General features: G+C 45.1%; 1 protein-coding gene across 1 annotated transcript in view; it reads left to right on the forward strand.

Annotated features, from left to right (window-relative positions):
• The window catches only part of Fgd6 (FYVE, RhoGEF and PH domain containing 6), a 108,886-nt gene that overhangs the window by 77,141 nt on the left and 10,679 nt on the right, over window positions 1–21,066 (forward strand). Inside the window, exons 9-17 of the mRNA XM_051206307.1 lie at window positions 4,864–4,914; window positions 8,040–8,098; window positions 8,181–8,252; window positions 9,520–9,588; window positions 9,996–10,079; window positions 11,422–11,501; window positions 18,556–18,658; window positions 19,256–19,399; window positions 20,711–20,813. Of these exons, the coding sequence (XP_051062264.1) occupies window positions 4,864–4,914; window positions 8,040–8,098; window positions 8,181–8,252; window positions 9,520–9,588; window positions 9,996–10,079; window positions 11,422–11,501; window positions 18,556–18,658; window positions 19,256–19,399; window positions 20,711–20,813 (765 nt within the window). The remainder of the gene's footprint in view (window positions 1–4,863; window positions 4,915–8,039; window positions 8,099–8,180; window positions 8,253–9,519; window positions 9,589–9,995; window positions 10,080–11,421; window positions 11,502–18,555; window positions 18,659–19,255; window positions 19,400–20,710; window positions 20,814–21,066) is intronic.

Genomic DNA, 21,066 nt, shown 5'->3' on the forward strand with positions numbered 1-21,066 from the left:
GAAGGGCCCCGGGTTCTCTGCTGTGGCTTCTATGGACTGCAAAGGAAGGGGGTACTGATTTGTGAGGTGCACCGTGTAGTTGGTTCCCTATTTTAACCCACAGATTTCAGTAAATAACCATTTTTCTGCGGTGCACCGCCCTTCCCACGATGTAGCTCATTTGTCACATGCTGCACACTCAGTTAGGGTATATGGGGTATTCTTCCTGAACGTTCACTCGGCAGCCACAGTTCAGGATGAATGTGTCTTTCCCCATGTAGCAGAATGCTGTTAGGAGGCATTTTATTGCTGTGTTCCTTTAGCAGTCTTGGCTTTCTGAGGAGTAAGAATTTCAACCTCTGATTCCTTGGAAGGGCCTTTCCCCAAGCTGCCTTGAAGAAATCAGACCTGTAACTGGACACGTAGACCTTTATTTTCGTATTTCAATTGAGACAGTCTTGGAGAGTCAGAGTAATTTTCAGTTGCTTGTTTCAGATTTTGAGGCTTTGTAAAATAAGTTTATGGCACAGCTAAATAGCCTTTCTCAGAATCCCGTAGTTCTGCATGTCTTGCTAAACTCACTCTGAATTTATGGAGGAGAGGAACCCTGAGCAAACACAGCCAGCCTTGTCCTCTACTTCCGAACACTTTACTCTGGAACGATACTCCAAAGTTAGTTTCCCGAGGGCTGCCACCAGCTACTCTCAACACACAGTCTAGGACTCAGAGAGTTAGTAAAGGTTGACCTCTGCTTCTGTTTGAAGTTGGTTGTGATTGGGAGCTGTAAGGCTTACTAGAAGCTGGTACAGAAAACATGGGCCTTCCACAAGCTGTAGTGTTAAGTTCTTTCATCTCGGGCCTTACTTGAGTAGAAAGGTAACTTGCATGTCCCCAGGGGTTGGACTTTGGTGTGTTTATGTTCTCTTTGCTTTACTAGTGGTAAGGGACAGGACAGATGCTCAGGAGTTAATTAATCAATGGTGCCACCTGGTGGTCCAAGAGTACATTGTGTGGTGTGCATAGACTAGCAATTCTTAATTTCTTTCCCTCTCCACCAGCCCTCTCTGCTGAGGTCCAGGCATGCACCACTACACCTTGTTTTGATTTTAAAAAGAACAATGGTCTCATTGGGTTTTGAGACAGTTTTTTTTTGTTTTTTAAACAAATGTTAATTTGTTTAGGCAGGGTGGGAAATGCATGATGTTACAAGTCTAACCTGATAGCCGAAATGAGACTGTCCCCATGATCCCTGGGAGCATTTCTGCAGGGCCAGGTCCTAAGTGGGAGGTGGTAACATACCCTTGCGTGTGCAGGTTGTCCGTCTGGTCTCCTTCCCGGGTTTCACCCTGGCTTCAGCCAGTCATGGCAGCTGGCGGTTTCGATGCTGCCTGACTCACACCTCAGTCATCACCCTCACACTGCTGCCAAGATCCTGGCTGATTCATAACAGTTGAAGGGGATCACTGACGGACAGAGTGATGGACGGACAGATGTGTGGATACATGAATGAGTCACAAAGTTGAATTGTAGAGAGCAGTATCACTTCTTTAAAATTGTCAGAAGGGTAACCTATCTGAATTCCTTTCTTGATTAATAGCCTGTGGTAGTGGGACCGGAGAGATGGCTCAGTGGTTAAGAACACTGACTGCTCTTCCAGAGGACCTGGGTTCAGTTCCCAGCACCCACCTGGCAGCTCACAACTGTCTATAACTCCAGTTCCAGGAGATCCAACACCCTCACACAGATATACATACAGGCAAAACACCAATGTACATTTAAAAAGAAAACTTGAATAGCTTGTTATAATAGCATCTTTTAGTATATTTTCTGTGTAACAAATGTACTGGGCCCCTGATCCTAAAGGCTCAAGCTGATGGGTCAGCAGTCTAGTTTGAACACTAGCCCAAACTCAAACCAAACAAACAAACAAAAAAATGCAACTTAGACACTTACCAAGCAAGCTCTGGAAAATGATCTATCCTGAGGTCAGGATTTCCTAATATGCATATTTTCCAGGAAGCTTTGTTGGGATAAAGAAATTACTCTATTTGCGGAAATGTACTTCTGTATAGAGGAACTTGCCAAGCGTCTGACATTGAAGTAAATCTGCTTTCCTGCTCAGACTCTTCAGCTAATTACAAGCTTAAGGAAAACCACCTGGACGTTAGGCATGGCTATTAAGGGGGGGGGGGGGAGTTTGGACTGGCACGATGACTCAGGAGCAAAGGTGCTTACTGCCATCCTTATGACCTGAGTTCAATCCCTAAGCCCTCATGGTAGAAGGAGAGAACAGACGCTTGCAATTTGTCCTCTGACCTATACATGTACATTGTGGCACGCCCATGCCTCACACAGATACACGTATAACAAATAGATCAGTGTTAAAAAATAAAGGAGGGTAAGGTGGTTGAAACCCTAACACTCGTTTTGTTCATTTTTGAGACAGTGTCTCACTGACTGGAGGCTAGCCTTGAACTCATTGGCTTCCCCTGTGCTGGAATTACAGGCATGAACACTGTGCAGGGCCTGGGCACTAGCACTTTTAGCCACAGAATGTTAAAGACAGAGTCATCAAACATGGCTTATATATGGAATGAATTCTGAGTAGAATCAAGGTGAGAATAACTTTTGTTGTGTTGAGACAGAGCCTCCCTCTGTTGCCCAGGCTAGCTGGAAGCTCACCATGTAGTCTAGGCTAGCCTTGACTCCAGGAGATCCTTTTGCTTCAGGCTCCTAAGAGGTAGAGTTACAGGCATGAGCGTTGCACCTGCCTTAATAAGCACGTTTTTTAATGTCTGACAGGAGGCTAAGCATAGTGTATAAGAATAGAGCTCAGTGTTTCTATGATTTTTTTTTCCATACATACTTTATCACAGGCAAGCCTTCCTGCAGGTCTAAATTTCTAGGGACTTTCCCTGGTGGAATGGAAGCTTTGCCATGCTTCAGGGAAGCTTTCGATGGTCGTATACAACACCTTGCAGGTTCATTCCATGCTGGATATAGAACACACATATCTAAACCCATGGGCTCTTAGATAGTTATCCCAGAGACAGGGGCTCCCTGAAGATTGGGTGTATCTGTCATTATTACATTATTACTTTTGGAAAACTAGTGCTAACATCTAAGTTTCCATATTTGTTTGAACATGGCTTGTGAATCCTCAGGCCAGAATTATATCGGTTCATGGTATTGCTAGACAGAAATTGGGGCTGACACACAGCTTTCTAACATGCTTTTTCCTCTTCCCATTTCCTCTGCACTTCTGGTAGCATTGGCATTACTGACTTCAGCCTTTATTTAGGGAACTTGCTGGGTGGTAGTGGGAGATGGAATATGAATCTTGCAAATGAGAGAAGACATAAAGTGAATAACTGCCATGCCACATCCTGTTCAAAGGAGAAAACATTGCTTTCGAGTGGAAAGTATTATAGGGCAGGGGGAGGGTCTGAGAAGAGCCTTGGGAGTTATCAGTTGAAGACTGAAGACCAAGGATGCAGTTCAGTGATAGACCATGTGCTAAGCATGTCCAAGGCCCTGGGTTCCATCCCCAGCACCACACACACACACACACACACACACACACACACACACACACACACACACACACACACACGAACACACGGCTATGAAGAATATAAGTCGGGTTTTATATGTAGAGATAGAAGAAGGAATTTACAAGAGGACAGCAGTCGGAAACAGAAAGCATGGAGCCACCAAATACACGGGAAGTAAATGAACTGTGTTATATAATAGTTAGAAAGTGAGGAAAGTGAGTGATGCTGAGTTCCAAAGAAAGATGGATGGATGGATAGCAGGGACATCCAGCACTTCTCAACAGAGAAGTAAGTGCTGTCTGAAGTCCATACTTTGGTATTACTCATCAAGGGTTCCCATATTGTAAGGCACACTGCGCCATGCTGTTTGTTTGCATACCATCTTCATCTAGCCTAGGGTTTCTCCACCTCAGCCATTTGAGTTATCTGCTGTGAGGCTGCATCCCTAACCTCCAAGCACCAGATGCCATAGCGCCCTTCCCCTAGCCAAGAAATGGAAAGGGGCTCCAGAAACTGCCAGATGTCCTGGGGGCAGAGGTACCTTCATTTGGAAAGTGCTAGTTTAGAGGGGAGTGACTTGGGTGTCCTGAGTATTGGTTTATTCTTAGATTGAACAACCTGTCCTTTGGCCCTTGAGTGTATTAATGTCTTGCGCCTTAACACTAGATCTCTAGATTAAGGTATTTCGTGTATGATGGAGTAAATTTCCTAAGTAAACATTAGGAAACCTGGATTACAGTTTTGGTCTCAGGTACAGAAAAAGTTGTGTGACTTAGGCAAGATGCTTTAGTCACATGATACTACACCTTCTCTCTCTCATTTCATGGTCTTTGTTTGTTGTGTTGTGTTTGGCCAGTGTACCCTGTGGAAGACAGCCTGTGTTGGCTTCAAACATTAGAGCCTCCTGCCTCCTACCTCTGGTCAGGGGCGAGATTGTAGGTGTGTGCTCCAACGCCTGATGATTTCTTATCTTACCTCTTACAGCGGTAGTTCTCAAACCCCTTTGGGGAGTTGAAGGATGCTTTCAACGGGGGTCGCCTAAGACTGTTGGAGATGTTTACATTATGATTCCTAACAGTAGCAAAATCAACGGTTGTGAATAGCAATGAAAATAATGTTATGGTTGGGGGAGGTCACACAACATGAGGAACTGTATTAAAGGGTCGCAGCATTGGGAAGGTCGAGAACCACTGCCTTATAGTCAAGTTCTGCTGTGTGCCTGATTCTAGGGTTTTGTTCTTCCATAGTTGAGTGAGAAATAAATCAAAGAGATGAGTTTGGGGTTGTCCAGGTGGCATTGTTCTAAGTACTCTGTTTTTTTCTTTTTTAGACTATTTAAAGAACCTCCTAGAAGACTCTGTGGATCACAGGGACACCCAAGGTAACTAACCTTTGCAGCCTTCTGTTGTACAAAAGCTGTTGTGTTCACTCAGTCAGGCCTGGGCAGGAAAAATATACTGAGAATAAAATCCAAAACCCTCATATGAAACTCCTTCCTACAAGTTCCCTCAGGCAGACGGAGCTGGAATGAGGGGAAGTGGCATAGTGTCACTGGAGGCAGGTGACGGTAGCCACTGGGGTCCCCCAGAGGGGACTGGCCAGGCACTTCCTCCTCGTGCGCTGCCACCCACTCTGCTGTGGGGGATTCAGTCTGTAGAGGTCCGTTTCTCCGTCCTTCAGAACCAGAGACTGAACCCCATGATCCACGAGGTCGTTTCCAACTCGAAAATCGTTTCCACGAAGTGACTAAGCCACAAATCAAGAGTAAAGTTTTAAGCCGGGCATGCTGACACACACATGTAATTCCAGAACTTAGGAAGCTAAGAAAGCATTGCCAAGAGACCGAGGCTAGCCTGGGCTACAGAGTCCGAGGCTAGCCTGGGCTACAGAGTGACTGCAGACAAACAACACAACTCATGAAAGGATAGAATCTAAAGTAGCCCGAAATTTCCAGAACATTTATTGCTGGAGGCTTAACCTTTCCATCCCTCTTAAACACCCACCCTCCTCACTCCACCCCCCCACCCCACCCCGCAGATTATATAATGTACCACAGGCTGTCCTCGAATACAAGGTCTCCCCAGGTTTGGGGGTTACAGGTGTGTGCCTCCATCCCTGAATTTCATATAAGGAAGATACAAGGAAGTGCATTCTCTGTCCCTTTCTCCCTGCCTCTCCACCTCATATTAAATCTGGTCAGAGTCTCTGTTTTTCCTCCTACTGTTCTTCCAGTTATCAGAAGCTTACCATTGGTTCTTCAGAAAGTCAGTAAATCAGTTCATGTCCACCCATTGGTTTGTGAATTTTGATCACATTTTTAATACATTCTGTATCTTCAGATCTAAAACTTGAGTGAGCATGGGGGAAAAGATAGGGCTCAGTGGTTACGAGCATTTGTTCTTGCAGGGGACCTGGATTCAGGTCCCCACACCCACACACTGGCTCATAGCCACCCATAACTCAGTCCCTGGGGCTCAGATGGATGCCATCACCCGGCCTCTGCAAGAATCGGGCATGCACATGGTTCATATACCTGCAGGTGAAACACTCATACACATAAAATAAATCTTTGAACGTTGAGCTTGTTTCAAAGCCATTTTTAGAGATTCACGATCATTGTCTCATAATCAGTTGTATTTATTTATTACATCAAGGAAGCTAAGCTGGGAGTAGCGGCACAGGCTAAGAATGCCAGCATTCAAAAGAGGTTAAGATGAGGGGAATCGTGTGTTCAAGGCCACTCTACCTCAAAACAAAATAGCAAGACTTGGGTGGGAAATATCTGTAACCACAGCACTTAGGACACAGAGTTCTGGCATATGATAGGGCTTGCCATATGAGGAAACTCGACTTTGCTTTGTAACAGTGATAAGTAAGGTTTAGAGTGTAGCTCGGTATTAGAGCCCTAGTCTAGCATGAGTGAAAACCCAAGTTTCATCTCCAGAATATCACTCATACACTCACAAGGGTTTTAAGTTGTAATGTTGAAGAGAATCCATATTTAAGGAATACAGAAACCTCCAGGGTTGGTGCTAGACAGAGTAGCCTAAGCAGGCATGGTAACACAGAAACATAATTCCAACATTCAAGAAGCAGAATCGAGATCAAGAATTTAGGAGATAAATTTAGTGGTAGTTCATACTTTTAATTCCAGCACTCAGGAGACAGGTAGATCTCTGAGTTCGAGGCCAGCCTGGTCTACAGAGCAAGTTCCAGGACATCCAGGGCTACACAGAGAAACCCTGTCTCCAAAAACAAATTAAACCAAACAAGAAAAGATCAAGAATGTAAGGCCAGCCTTAGCTCCTTTGTTGTTCACCACTTACATGAAGCTCTGGGAGAGCATGGTTTCTCCTGTAACATTTTTCCTGTTTATCTCAGAATGTGCCTGTGATATGTGCAGGGTAAGCATCTTTCTCAGGTTAGTGAAAACGGTGTTAACTCCTCTGCTGCCTCCCCGACAAAGGGTAGTAGGATCTTCCTGTCACCATAACAAATTGTCTTTATACATGTTCTTTATGGGACATTCTGTCTTGGATGGAACACAGTCTCATCCGACTGACAAAAGATAGACTTAGCTAGGTGTGGTGGTATGTGCCTATAATCCCAATGTTACTATCCCAGCTGAGGCAGGTTTGAGGCCAACCTGTAATTATAGGTTTCAGGCAAGGCCCTGTCTGAATAAATACATAGGTGCTTTTCTTTTATATCTAGCTATATATAAAGATGCTGTGGCTGAAACTTAAAAACACCTGTGAAAGGCAAAGGGCTAATACAAATTACAAACCAAAATTTGTTCCATGAAGCTAAATAACTCAGCATACAAATTGATGCCTGCAGTTTGCATGCTAAGGTCTGGTGTGCTCCTGTGTGGCATTCTCCCACCCTCCCTCCCTTCTCTCTCTCCATCCTTCCTTTCTCCATCCTTCCTTTCTCCTCTCCGTCCCTCCCAGAGCTTCTCATTTCTTATTCCTAATTCAGACATCTTTAAATCAATCTGAGGCATGGCTGAACCCCAGCCCTCTTCTGGTTGCTTTTGTTTGGGGAGGTTTTGGTTTTATTGGTGCTCAAACTGAGCCAGGCAGGGCCTTAGGCGTGCCAACTACACGCTATGTCATTGAGCTATACTTCCAGCCTCTGACTCTCTTCATCAGAATCACTCTCCCCGAGACAGTTTCTAGTAGGAAAGGTCTTAGCTACTAGATAAAGACCTGTTCCTGACTCTGTAAAACGTCAGCAGAGTAATCCCATCTCAGCAAGCCACCTGGCAGAGGATCTGTGGCTCCTTAGGTTGTTCCTTGGTTTTGCTATTTTTGTTTGTTTGTTTTGCCTGTTTCCCCCTGGTTATCTGGTTATCCCGTCACTGAATCTCACAGGCAACCCAGGTCCCTCTCCACCCGCTAGAGTGTAGTTGCTCCATAGTAGGTCTTTTGTTAATTGGAACTGCTTAATGTTGGAATCTGTTGCTTCAATGGCAGTGACCAAGTGCCCTTTCTGCATTTTTAGATGCCCTAGCTGTTGTTATAGAGGTAGCCAACCATGCCAATGACATCATGAAGCAAGGGGTAAGTCTGGGAATTGAGGGCTGGCACACTCTGGAACCCGGGATCTCAGCCATCACACACGTTCTGCACTGTCTCTCCGTAGGACAACTTTCAGAAGCTCATGCAGATTCAGTACAGCTTAAGTGGGCACCATGAAATTGTGCAACCTGGGCGGGTAAGTGTTTTAGAATACCTTCTACAGTTTAATGCAGCGTGCTTGGGCACCGTCAGTAACTGTTTTCGTTTTAGTTTTGGAAACGAGTTATGCTACTCTTCACTGACCTAATATGCATCACTCTGGCCATTCAAAACAGTGTGACAGAAGTCACAGTGACAGGCAGTCCAACTCAATTAGGAGAGAGGCAGAGGACCCCGTGGGGTTCCAGTAAGGTGATTTGATTTTGTAATACCAACTGAACTCTCACAGCCTTGAAGGCAACGTCATTTAAAGTCTGTAGAGAGGTCTAGAAGGGAAAGAGATTGCTGTTTTGATGCTCCTCATAGCGTACAGAAGTGGTCTAAGAAATGAATTCAGCAAGTTGCAAAAAAATTGTCAGGTCGTTGGATGTGCCTCAAAACCCAGTACACATAGACAGTTAGTGTCATGTCAGTCCACAGAATACCCCTGGAGCCAATACGGGATTTATGAAACTGCTTCTTACATCTGAGATCTTTTTAACATTTCTGTATAATTTTTGGTTTCTTTCCATTTTTTTTATCTTTTTAAGAAAAAAGTTATGTCGTATTTATGTGTGTGGCGGGGGGCAAAGGACAGCTCTTGGGAGGCTTGGCTTCCCTTCTACGGTGTAGGTCTCAGGGGTTAAACTCGAACCATGAGGCTTTACAGCCCTTACCCTTACCCACTGAGCCATCTCATTGGCCCTCTTCATCTTTTTTGAGACAGTCTTGTATAACCCAGGCTACCCTTGAACTTGTGCTCTTCCTGCTCCACCTCCCAAGTACTAGAATTAGAGAATAGCACACCGCCACATGCCTGGTTTATTGAGGTGCAAAACAATCAAACCCAGAGCTTCATGCATGCTGGGCAAGCAAAAGCACCCTGACAACTGAACAAATTGCCACCCTGCTTTTCTCTGAAACGGTATTCATTTGTTCGTTTTTATTTTATGCATACCAGTATTTTAACTGCCTGTGAATGCGTACCATGTGCCTACAATACCCTCAGAGGCCAGAAGAGGGTGTCGGATATCCTGGAACTAGAGTTAGAGGCTGCTGAAAGCTAACCTCTGCAATAGCAATTACAATCTTCTCCCCAGGCCCGTCTCCCTCGCTCCCCACCTCCTGTCTTTTAGTCCCATTTCTAAATCACTTGTAGGGCTTAAAAAGAAGCAGTTCTGGGAGAATGCTGGAAGGATGTTCTGTGTGTGTTGTCCTTGTGTGACGACGGTAGGACTAACTGAGTGTTTGCTTGGATGAATTAGGTTTTTCTCAAAGAAGGCATTCTGATGAAGCTGTCTCGGAAAGTCATGCAGCCCCGAATGTTTTTCCTGGTAAGAGGCCCTGTGTGGTTTCACACGTCCGGGTCATTGCCTGATGGAAGGCAGGTATGAGCTAGCGCACTCAGCAGCTTGGTGGCGTTTGGGCAGCCAGATCGCTTGTTTCAGGCATGGGACATGATGAGATCTGTTAACGATGTTCGACCAGAAATGTTTTTCCTTTTGGAATTTAGTTTATTCTATTTTAAGTTTGGAATTGTTTTAATCAGTTATCGAGGCAGATTGTAATATTTTGGTGTGATTTAGAACCCATAAAGCATTAAATCTCTTGGAAATGAAGCACATTGCTTCAGAATTTGTTTGGACAGGTAACCGTTTCCCTTTCTCCTTGTGTGTTGGTAGCATCTTTGTTGCTAAAATTGGTTTTTGTACGTGACCTTGTGTTATGTTTCTTCTTCCAGTTTAACGATGCCCTGCTGTATACAACACCCATGCAGTCTGGGATGTACAAATTGAACAACATGCTCTCACTGGCCGGAATGAAGGTCCGTGTGCATATTACATGTTTCACTTATGCAAACACATGCAGAGGAGAACCCATAAGATGGCCTTTTTTTTTTCTCTCACCCCTCTTCTGTTCGTTTGCTGCTACTTATGCATCTGTTCATTTCTGTCGCTGCCTCGTTCTTGTGTTAGTTTATTCAAGGGTTAGTTACTGAGAACTACCATAAACAAAAACAGTAACTGGTCCCGTAAAACACGTGAGGATGAATTAAAGGATGATTCTCTTTGTGTCTGCCTCTTCCCAAGCCTCCCTGTACCCCGAGACTTTGCAGTGAAGCAGGGTGGCACCCGTGAGTAACACAGCAGTGAGGGCCGCTCTCCAGACACACTTTACACAGTTAGGGGCACAGGGAGAGCACGGCAGCACGCACTCTCATCCCTTGGGCCGGGCAGGTAAGAGGGGCAGGGGCTCAAGGGCTTTCTCAGCTACGTGCTGAGTTTCAGGAGAGCCGCAGCTACTTGAGACTGCCTAACTGTAGCAGAAATAAAGAAGTAATTGGAATTTAGAGCCAAAGACAAGTCGATGGTGTACCTTTAATTCCCATACACAGAGGCTGAGCTAGGAGGATCATTTGAGGCCAAGAGTCAAGACCATCTGAGGCAGTATAGTAGGACTGTCATCTTATATGTATGTATGTATGAATGTTTGTATGTATATATACATTTTTTTCTGTGTATGCGTGGGGTCTGTTTAAAAGTCTGGCTTGGGTGGTGCTTTTATTTTATTGCCCAGGCTGGCCTGTGTAGTTGAGGCTGGTGTTCAGTTCCTTATCCTCCTGCCTCGCTCTCCCAAGTGCTGGAATAACAAGTGTGAGCAACCACACCAAGCTTTTTATAAGCTAGGGTTGACTCTGGAGCACAGGCTAACTTAGAAATCAAGGCTTCTTCTGCCTTTGCTTCTTGAGTGCGGAGATCACTGGTGTGAACCTCCATAGCCAAGAAGAGCGTGCATCTTTTGGTAGGTGTGGTTGGTGTGCTGCTTTTGATGGACATCTGGAGAATGTCAGGTGCTCCATAGTGAGACCCTTTCCCAAGTAAGTCACGAAGCAGGAACCGCCACCCAAGAGAGAATCAGGGAAGCCTTTCTGGAGATAGACAGTGAGCCTTGAGGATGACCTAGGCCACCATGCTAGGACACTGGGGAAGTCAGGCCTGCATGCGGGTATTTAAATTCATCTAGAACATGATAGAATAGATGGCAAAGGACAGTAGAGAAAGCTGAGTGAGCAGACTTACGGGAATTTGGGCAACTTCAGCTACTCCTGACATGTCAGATTGGCATGCAGCACGGTGAGTTTGACAGATATGTGTACCTTTTTCCAGGTCAGAAAACCCACCCAAGAAGCATATCAGAACGAATTAAAGATTGAAAGTGTAGAGCGCTCTTTCATCCTCTCAGCCAGGTAAGTGTGTGTGTGTGTGTGTGTGTGTGTGTGTGTGTGTGTGTGTGTGTGTGTGGTCATCCCGTAGTCATATACACGTACACACACGTACCTCATTTTGCCAGTGTAGCTGGCTCAGAAAGTTTTTTTGTTTTGTTTTGTTTTTCTAATTTTTAATTTAGGTCAGCTGCTAGATATTTTATTTATTCTTTTCCTAAAGCCTGTTCCCATTTGGTTACTCATTATAACCAAGCACATGATGGAGCTGATACAAAAGGTAGTAGTGTTCCTCTAGGTAGAATAATAACAATAATATTTATGCTGGAATTTGTTATGCTGATAACCTTTTAAAAGTATCCTAGTTTAACACAACATGTTTAAGAACACTTAATGCTATATATTTTACCAGAAAGATTTCATGTATCAGTATTTATCATCTCTTTAAAAACGAAGAAGCCAGTTGAATTTGTTGTCAATGTAGCTAACAAAGGCAGAGTAGAAATCAGAGTATTGTGTGTGTGTGTGTGTGTGTGTGTGTGTGTGTGTGTGGTTACTGTTGCATAAGATACCAAATTGACCTCAAACTGAATCGGACAGTGACTTAGGTGTAATGAAAAATGTCATAAGGGCTGGCCTTCATGGCACACACAGTCATTCAGGATCCTTCTCCTCTACATAGTGTGTGTGAGGCCAACATTGGCCGTATGAGTCCCTGTCTCAAAACAATAGGAAAGCTATAGTGTAAATCGAGTATTAAGGAAACCCCAAGCTGTGTTACTCACACACAGACCTAAGTCATGTGTGGTACCTCCCTCTGCTTTGCAGATTCTGTGTGTGTTCATGTGTGTGTTCACTTGTTTACTTTGAGGCCAGGCCTCCTTACGTGGCCTCGCTGGCCCGCAGTTGCCAGCGATCCTCTGCCTCCTGAGTGGCAGGGTTACAGGCACGTGCCTCCATGTTGTCTATTCTGTGAACTGGAAGTTTGTGTCAACTCTACAGTCTCCCAGTGCCCCTTTTCTCTTCTTCTTAGAAGTTAAGGTTTGCGTTTGTGTGTGTGCACCTGTGTGAGGTGCACGCGTGTGCACGTAAGGAGGGCAGAGTCGGGCTTCGGTGCCATTGAAGCCGGGGCGCCAGTGTTTGTGGGACTCTGAGCTTGTTAAGTGGGCCAGCGTGGTGGCTCGGCACCGTGTAGTCACTGAGCCATCTTCTTCTTAGCACTGCCCCCTTTACCTATGTCTCTCTCTGCCCTGTTATTTTTTAATACTCGCGGTATTTAATTTTTTCATTGTTGGATCTGTTTTCATGATCTATACCATGCGATCTTGATGTTCACATTTAATTGGTTTGGGTACCATGAGCTGAACTTAAGAAGCGTTTATTTTTCTGACTGTGAATGGAATGTTTCCCCGTATTTTCTCCTTCGCCACGCTCTCCCTATTTTCTTAGCCAAACTAACCCTACGCTGGTCTGCAAGTGTCCAGCCAAAAGGAAGAGTTACCCATCTCCCACTTTAAATCAAAAGCTAGAAGTGATCGCGGTTAATAAGGAAGGTGTGCCAAAAGCCCAGGCAGGCTGAGGACTAGGCCTTTGGGGCCAGTTAGCCAAGTTGTAAATGGCATGGAAAAGTTCCTGAAGACGGTTAAATGTGCTACTCCACTGAACAAATGAGTAAAAGCAGGCTTATGTTTTATGGGCGACATTCGAGTAGTGACGGTAGAAAAGGGAGCCAGTAACAGCATTCTCTTAGTCCAAAGCCTAAGCAGTTCCGTGCAAGCGGGGAGAGAGAGGGAGGCACTGCTGTAGCGGGATGTTTGAGGAAGCAAGGGCTGATTCCTGAGGGTTGTGCTGGGTCTTCCATGCAAACTGAAGGTTGGTGTATAAAGCAGCAGGTGCTGATGTAGCAGCTGCAGTGAGTTATCCAGGAGATGGAGCTGAGGTGATTGAAGAAGATGGCTATGCCATCCAACAGGTCTCCTGTATAAACGAAACAGCTTTTCTGTAGTAGAAGATGCAGCTAGAACCTTCATAGCTGGAGAGAGTCAGTACCTGGCTCCCAGCTTATGTCCCCATGCCCCATGCATGCTATCCTACTCCACATCTTCCTGCCTTTCTCAGGGAGCTCCTCTGCCTGGACCTCATCACTTCAGTCAGTCAGTAATATGGAGCCTCTGCCTTTGGCAGAGCATTGTGCTAGGCATAGAGGTATAGAGAATGATTAAGAGCCTTTCTTCACCAAGCCTGTATCCGCTAGGGCAGACGTGTGCTTTTGCAAATATGAACCCAAGTAAAGTAAGGATTACTATAATTAAGTAGGCTACAGGAATAGTACTCATTGTTACGAGGCTGATAAGCAAGCTAGATTTAGTGGAGAAAGGACATGGAGATAGGCCTTAAAGGCTTGTTGTGTTCACTGATTTAGGAAGGATAGCTGTTGCATAACTAGGCAAAGGGAAAAGCAAGGGCCTCCCGGTGTTTAGCAACACTGACTACAAAGAGTCTAAGGCAGGAGGAGCATGTGGTATGAGCTAGGAGATGATACAGGAGGCCCGCAGGAGAAGCTTGGAGGGCCTGGGAAGTCAGTGTGCGATCCACCTGTTGGATTTGGGTCTTTAGCATAAAGGCCATGGGAAAGCCACTTAATGGTTCGTAACAGAGAACAGTGCGATAGTTAATCTTCACTCCTGTATGGACAGCACAGGGGGAGAAGGCATTACTTGAACACAGAAGGCGGAAGAAAGGGATTTTCTTCAGGAGTTGGCCGGCTCTGTGGGCTGTAGGGTGGTGATGCCGTTCACCGTGATAGGTAGCACTGGGAGAGCAGTTGAGGGAAAATCAGGAGTTGCTGTGCACATGGAGCATGTGAACTGTCAGCATGGAGCTTCAGGCATGCAAGGGTCTCAGTGTCAGAAGGGTGCCTGGGCTGGGTGCATGTGTGTGAATGCCAGCATTTGGAGATGACCAAAGTATGAGACTGTTCCCTGTGAGACTCTGTAAGTCTTCAGGTCCTGTCAGCTCCTCTGCAAACTTGCCCTGCAATGTCCCTCTTCGGTGCGTGCATTATATGCTAGCTACTTTTTCACCAGAGTAAGGGGTGAGCCCTTAGCTGAAGCCTATTTTGTATGTCCAGTTCACAGTCCTTAATCCTATCATAGTAGCCCAGTAAACGTAATTCAGAAGAGTCACAGTAACGTGGCCTTTAAGCATGGGCTTTGCCCCATGCTGTCGGCACAAGCATTGGTGTGGCAAGGTCTGATACATGAGAGGTCCTTCACTTGGACAGTTCCCCCCCTCCCAGCAACTCCTTGCAATTGAGAGGGAAATAACTTGGCTTGACAAAATTTGCCTTCTGATGATGCCCACATTCTGTGAAAAACAAAGTACTCAAGCTGTTTGTCAGTTTGGGGAAGATGTGGATTCTTCTGCTAATTGTGTTACAAAAGGCCTAGGGTGTCAGCACTGTATGTGTCAGGCAAATGTGTGTGGTCTGTGAGAAATGTGTTATCAAGAGCTGGTAAACATTGTCTTGGCAGAAGCCCACACAAGAGAACGCCAGGAATGATTAAACAAAAGAACAGCATATGTGACATGATTTGTACAGTCAAATCACATTTCTCATGCTCCCGGGGCTCCAAAAGAAAAAAGAAGGAAAAAAAGAAAAGAAAAGAAAAATCTCAACAGCAATTCTCAAATTAGCCATCTGCCTCTCTGTTTGCAGTTAACTTTGAGCAAAAAGTGGGCGGTGGAAGGAGAGCTGGTAGTGATTCATAAGTGTTTGCCCAGAAGTCGTGTCTGTTCCTGTGCTGTGGTTCTTCAGAGAACACAGACCGGGTGGTACTGACCTGGTGGTGAAGGGTCTCGTATCAGTTCATAACCCGGGAAGCGGTCATTGGTAAACCAGTGTCTAGTGTTGGTGGTCCACAGCTCCTCATCTGCACATGGTGACAATGTCTGCTAATGTAGTGGGCAGAAGTAAGAGCCAGTGGGTATTCCAGGGGCCCTAAAGATGAGAAATGATGACATTTGGGAAGCAGCTGGTGCTGCTAGCTGAGCATATAGCAACTGTTAATCGGCAATTGTCTTTGGCAATAATCTGGAATAGTAGAAGTGACGGGCAGATTTTATTTGGTTTAGAAAGAAAAGTGTTATTTTTTGTTTTGTTCTTGTATGGAATACAAATTTGGGAACTATTGATTTGTCAGTATCATTTGTAAATTCTTGTATCAGTATGAAAAAATATCCTAAGTGGCATTCATCAGGGAAGTAACATTACTGAAAAATATTTATTATGGGGAAGGCAAGCGGTTCTAACATCTTCTAACACAGGAACTAGGGCTGTAGCAGATCGTTGTTAGAGTTCTTAGTCTAGAATTCCTAAGGTCCTCCCAGGATTGATCCTCCAGCCCTGGCAAAGGGGGAGGGAAACAAACAAACAAAAAAAAAACCAGTACCCTGTGCCTGTGCCCTTCATATGTCTCTCTATTCACAGTTTTGAGTATTGTTTAATTTTATTTTGTTCTTACTTGATTTATTCATATTATATATTTAATATAGTCAGTATATCGAGTGCATATAATATATATGTTGTATATTGTTTATGCTTAAAATTAGAGTGAATAATACAATAAGCTGCAATGAGCTGACTTCTTGTCTCACATTTTTCTAAAATATTTTAAATCCAACTGCAGTTGTCAGGTCATTTGCATACATTAACATCATTCTCTGGGAAATACAGGGATTTCCTTACACCTTTGTGCTCCCGTCATGAGGGATTTATTTCATTATGATAGATCTTAAGTTGATTGTCTGTTCTCTCCTCTCCATGTGTATCTGTAGATTGTCATGTTTATATTCCCTAAAGTGTGCCTGGAAGTTTGGAGTATGCAAAGCAAATTTTAAATGACTTCATAACTGTCTTGCACTAGTAATGGATGGGGATTAAGCACAGAGTGTGGGAGGAGAGGTGTGGTTGAAAATGCAAAAGGAGAATGCCCTTTTCCAGGCAGGCCTCTTCTCTTATGTGAAAGACAGCTTCCCGGTGAGGGATGTCTAGGGACAAAACTTGGTGTGCCGAGGGCTGGGTGAGCCCTCCCATCACAGTGTTAGTTCCCTTAGTTACTACTCATCTTAGGAATTATGGTGCTAAAGATGGGTCCTCGTCACCTCACCGTCCTGTCTTTTCTGGTCCTTTCATAGTCCCTTTTCATAGTATCAGTTTGTTACGTTTATCTCAAATATCTAAAGCTTAACCAAGTCAGCAAAGACAGAGCAGCTAGACCTGTGTGTCTAAGTCAGTTTCTGCTGGCCTCAATAGACCTTAAACTTCAGTCATCAAATATTTGTTATTAGTAAGCCCTATTTTTCATAAACAAGAATTAAGTTCAACTCACATATACATTATGCTGTAACAGATCTAATTTTTAAACAACAGTTGTTACATACAAGCATTTATAGTAGTTAACTATATATATATATGTATATATATTTGTTTATATACATACATATGTTATCAACTCTGTTTTAAGTTTTAAGCTTTGTTAAAGATTTTACATATTTTTAAACCACACCCAGTAAACTTACAAACAAAAAGTTTACACAATAATCTCAAGAGATTTTTTTTTTTTTTTTTTTTGAGAGCAGAGAGATAGGAGAGTTTTAGGAGTGGAAAGCAGAGAAAATTTAAAGAGATTTTCAGGATCAGAGGGTGTGTGTGTGTTTGTGTGTGTGTGTATGTATGAGCAGAAATTGTTAATAATCTGTGAGTGCCCCGCAGTGGTGATGCCTTTAATCTCAGCACTCAGAAGGCAGATGCAGGTGGAACTCTTCAGAGCAAGTTCCAGGACAGCCAGGGTTGCACAGAGAAACCGTGACTCAAAACACAGAAATAAAACAAATCTTGGAGAATTTGGAAATTGAGTGTGTCATTTTTGGGCCACTGAGCTGTAGTGAGGCCAAATTTACAGTAAGATGGTGAGGCTTTAATGAAATCTTTGAGTCCAAGGAGGAAACAGAATAAGAAGGAAGGTGAATCAAGTTCCAGGAGTGAGCCAAGAGACTGGTGGGAAAAGAACCAGGAGCAGGGCAAAGATGAGATGGGACAGCCTTGGGGCTAAGGGTCAGGAGCAGGACCTCTCCAGAGAGAGAATTCCAGTAGCGTGGGAGAGGAGAGTGCCGTAGTAGAGAGATGCCCTGAATCACAGTGGAGAGACTTACAGCAGAGCCCAGGGAGCCAGCGAGAGGCAGGGCCTCTCCAAGTGCCGGGTGCCCAGGAGGCCGTAGGAGGCTCCAGGGGCAGAGGGACCGAGAGGACCCTGAGCAGTAGGCAAGGAGAGGTGAACGCTTAGAGCAGGCGCAGGAGAAGCTGTGTGGAGTAGAGTCTGGTGGTGTCAGAAGGCAGCAGAAACAAATGATCCCTACCTTGGGTCATTGTAGTGCGGCTATCGGCACCCTAAACCCTAACGCCAACCCTAACCCGTTAGGAGAAGGGGCCCAATAAAGAAGCTGCCGGCATGACTGCTCCATGGTATGGGAAAGTTTTTATTGTAGATGGGGTGGGGGTGGGGCAGGCAAAGGCATATGGCCAGGGCTAAGGAAGTGGAGGCGTGTGAGAAAATAGAGTAGAGAATAGTGAGCGAGAGAGAATGGGGAGGGAGGGAGGGAGGGAGAGAGAGAGAGAGGGAGAGAGAGAGGGAGAGAGGGAGAGTGGGGGAGGGGAGACGGAATGAGAATATAGCAAGAATAGTGGGAGGAGGTAGAGGGGGAAAGCTTGCCATTATAGAGAACAAACGGGTGGAAGGAAGCCCTGGGGGGGGGGTGAAAAGGGCTAGTATGCTCTCATGGACTTTGACATGCATAGCATGCATTTGTGATACTGAGGGAGCCTGGAGGCCACTGTGGGCTGCTATATGCAACCACAAGTAGCCATGTGTCCCATCGGCCAGAGGTAAAGAAAGTGACCCCTTCTGGAAGGCCTTCCCTTTGGACCTGACAGGAGGGTGGTATTGTTGCCTGGGGAGAAGGAAAGAGAAAAGGGCAGAAGATGTGCTGATGTCTTCTTGACTGACCGTTTACCCTTCAGCTCTGCCACAGAAAGAGATGAGTGGCTGGAGGCCATATCCAGGTCAATAGAAGAGTACGCCAAGAAGAAGACCACCTTCTGCCCCAGCAGGAGTCTTGACGAGGTACTGTCCCGCCTGGCCCCTCCTTCAGGCTCACCTCGGGGCTTTGCTTTCCGTTTAACTGTAAAGCATTCATAGAGCTTTAGGAAAGGAACCTGTTTTTAAGAGATGGATTGGAGGAGGCTATGTGTACCCCGAGTTTCTGGCAGTTGTAAAACCGAAGTGTAGGAAATTTATTTGTGTGTGTCTGTCTGCCTGCCTTCTTCTGTGTCTCTGCGTGTCTCTGTGTGCGGGTGTGTATGGGAAGGAAGTGTGTGTCTCTGCCTCTCTCTGTGTGTTTAGGGATTGAACTCAGGGCCTGGCTCACACTAAGCATGTGACACTACCCCAGCTCTATCCCGAGCTTTCTCTGTAGGGAACAGGGGTGGGGGTAATGACTTAAGGAAGAAGTTAATCATCTCAGTACAGTGACCATCTTTGTGCCAATAGAGAATTTTCAGATGTAAACTCTTAATATACCGAGGACTGGAAATGTCACGGCCCCCTTTTCCTCCCACATCCTTAATGATGCCATCAGCCCTGGAGAAGGGACACCGCAAAGACTTGATGCCATCACGGGCAGTGCGCACCAAGTAACCAGAAGTCTTTCTTCCTCCACAGGACTCAGAAAAGAAAGAGGACGTCAGTCCTCTTGGGTCAAAGGCGCCCATCTGGATTCCTGATACCAGAGCCACCATGTGTATGATTTGCACAAGTGAATTCACTCTGACCTGGAGAAGACATCACTGCAGGGCCTGTGGAAAGGTCAGAAGGGGCAGTTATCTATCCCTGTTGTGACTTCTATGTCCCCGGGCTACAGTGAGGGATATTCTCTCAGAAGTCACTGTAGTATATGAAACAGAAAAACAATGGTAGTGAGACGCGCAGGTGTGGGCTCGTCTGTGTCACCCGGCTGGAGTCGGGGACATTGTTGGGAGCTTCCTCCTCCCTCCACCCACACTCACAGTATTGCTGCAGCCATACAGAACCCATACTCAAAACTGAAAGCTAATCCAGGCATGGCGGCACATGCCTGCGAATCCCAGCCCTAAGAAGGGTGAAGCCGGGAGATTGTAGCAAGTCCAAGGCCAACCTTTCTAGCTTAAAGCACAAAATAACCCCCAACTCTATAACTCTACAGACTCTTATTTATATTATAGCTTGGTGGGTTGTTTGTTTGTTTGTTTGTTTGTTTTGCCATCTTCCTGTAGACAAGGATCAGTAGGAAGGGCCTGTATTTTTGCTGTCCTAGAACTCTCTATGTAAACTAGGCTGGCCTTGAACTCACAGAGCTCCACCTGCCTCTTCCTCCTGAATGCTGGGATTAAAGATGTGTGCCCTGCCCCAATTAACCAATTTATAAAGAGAAAAGATTTATTTTGGCTTACATTTTTGGACTTTAGTGCATGGCCTTGTCCTGTAGTGTTGGGGTTAGGGCACCTTGTCATGCTGAGAGGGTGTAGTGGGCAAAGAAGGCCATGTACTCGATTGGTAAGAGTAGAAAACTCGGAAGAAATGACCCCACAATCCTCTATGAAGGTACCCCACCTAAATGACCTTTTAAAGTTTCTGCTGCCTCCTCCTAGCGCCCCAATGGAGACTTTCACACACGAGTCCTTGGAAGGTAACTCCAATCCACACTGTAGTAGAAGCTTTCACGGTTTCTTTAGCAGGGTGCGCTTAGTAAGAGAGAGCTCCTTCAAAGATGCAGCTGGGCCCCATGACCAGGTAGAGTCGCAGAGAGGTGGTTATTGCTGTGGCAGGGATGATGCTTAGGATGAGGGTCATCAGTGAGACTGACAGACATGCCTGCACACCGGGCGGTGTCCCGGAGGCTTGCGTGTGTTAGCTCTGCTGAGCACATTGTTTAAAGCAAGCACCCGGGGCTTATGTGTAGCCCCTCTATGTATGCAGTCTGTAAATTACAGCCCACTGTATGCCGGAACGCCTTGAGATAAGTGAGAGTCAGTTCTCGCCAAACTGTTTTGATTAATGGACAGCGCTATAAACTGTAGCCTTTTTTATGGTTTGTAATCAAAAGTTTTTCCGAGTGAAATAGTTGTAATGTCTTTTCAGATTGTGTGCCAAGCTTGCTCATCAAATAAGTATGGCCTAGATTACCTGAAAAAGCAGCTGGCGAGAGTATGTGAACACTGCTTCCAAGAGCTGCAGAAATTAGGTAATGTGAAAATAAACATGTAACCAAAGTCTCTGCTTCAGATGCTGTCAACCTCCTAAACGCATGAAGCATGATTACCCGACTTGTCTTAATTCCTACTCTGCTCTAACTTGAGTTTTGTGGTAACTCCAAGAGAAATTAGACTGAGCCATTTTTTTTTTCTTTTTTTAACAATGTGAAATGGTTTTACTAAGAACATATTGGATTGTTACTGAATAAAATGCTTAACACAGTTAGAAGGTTTAACTTGGGG

The sequence above is a fragment of the Phodopus roborovskii genome, unplaced genomic scaffold (genome assembly GCF_943737965.1).
Source record: "Phodopus roborovskii unplaced genomic scaffold, PHOROB, whole genome shotgun sequence".
Lineage (NCBI taxonomy): Eukaryota > Metazoa > Chordata > Mammalia > Rodentia > Cricetidae > Phodopus > Phodopus roborovskii.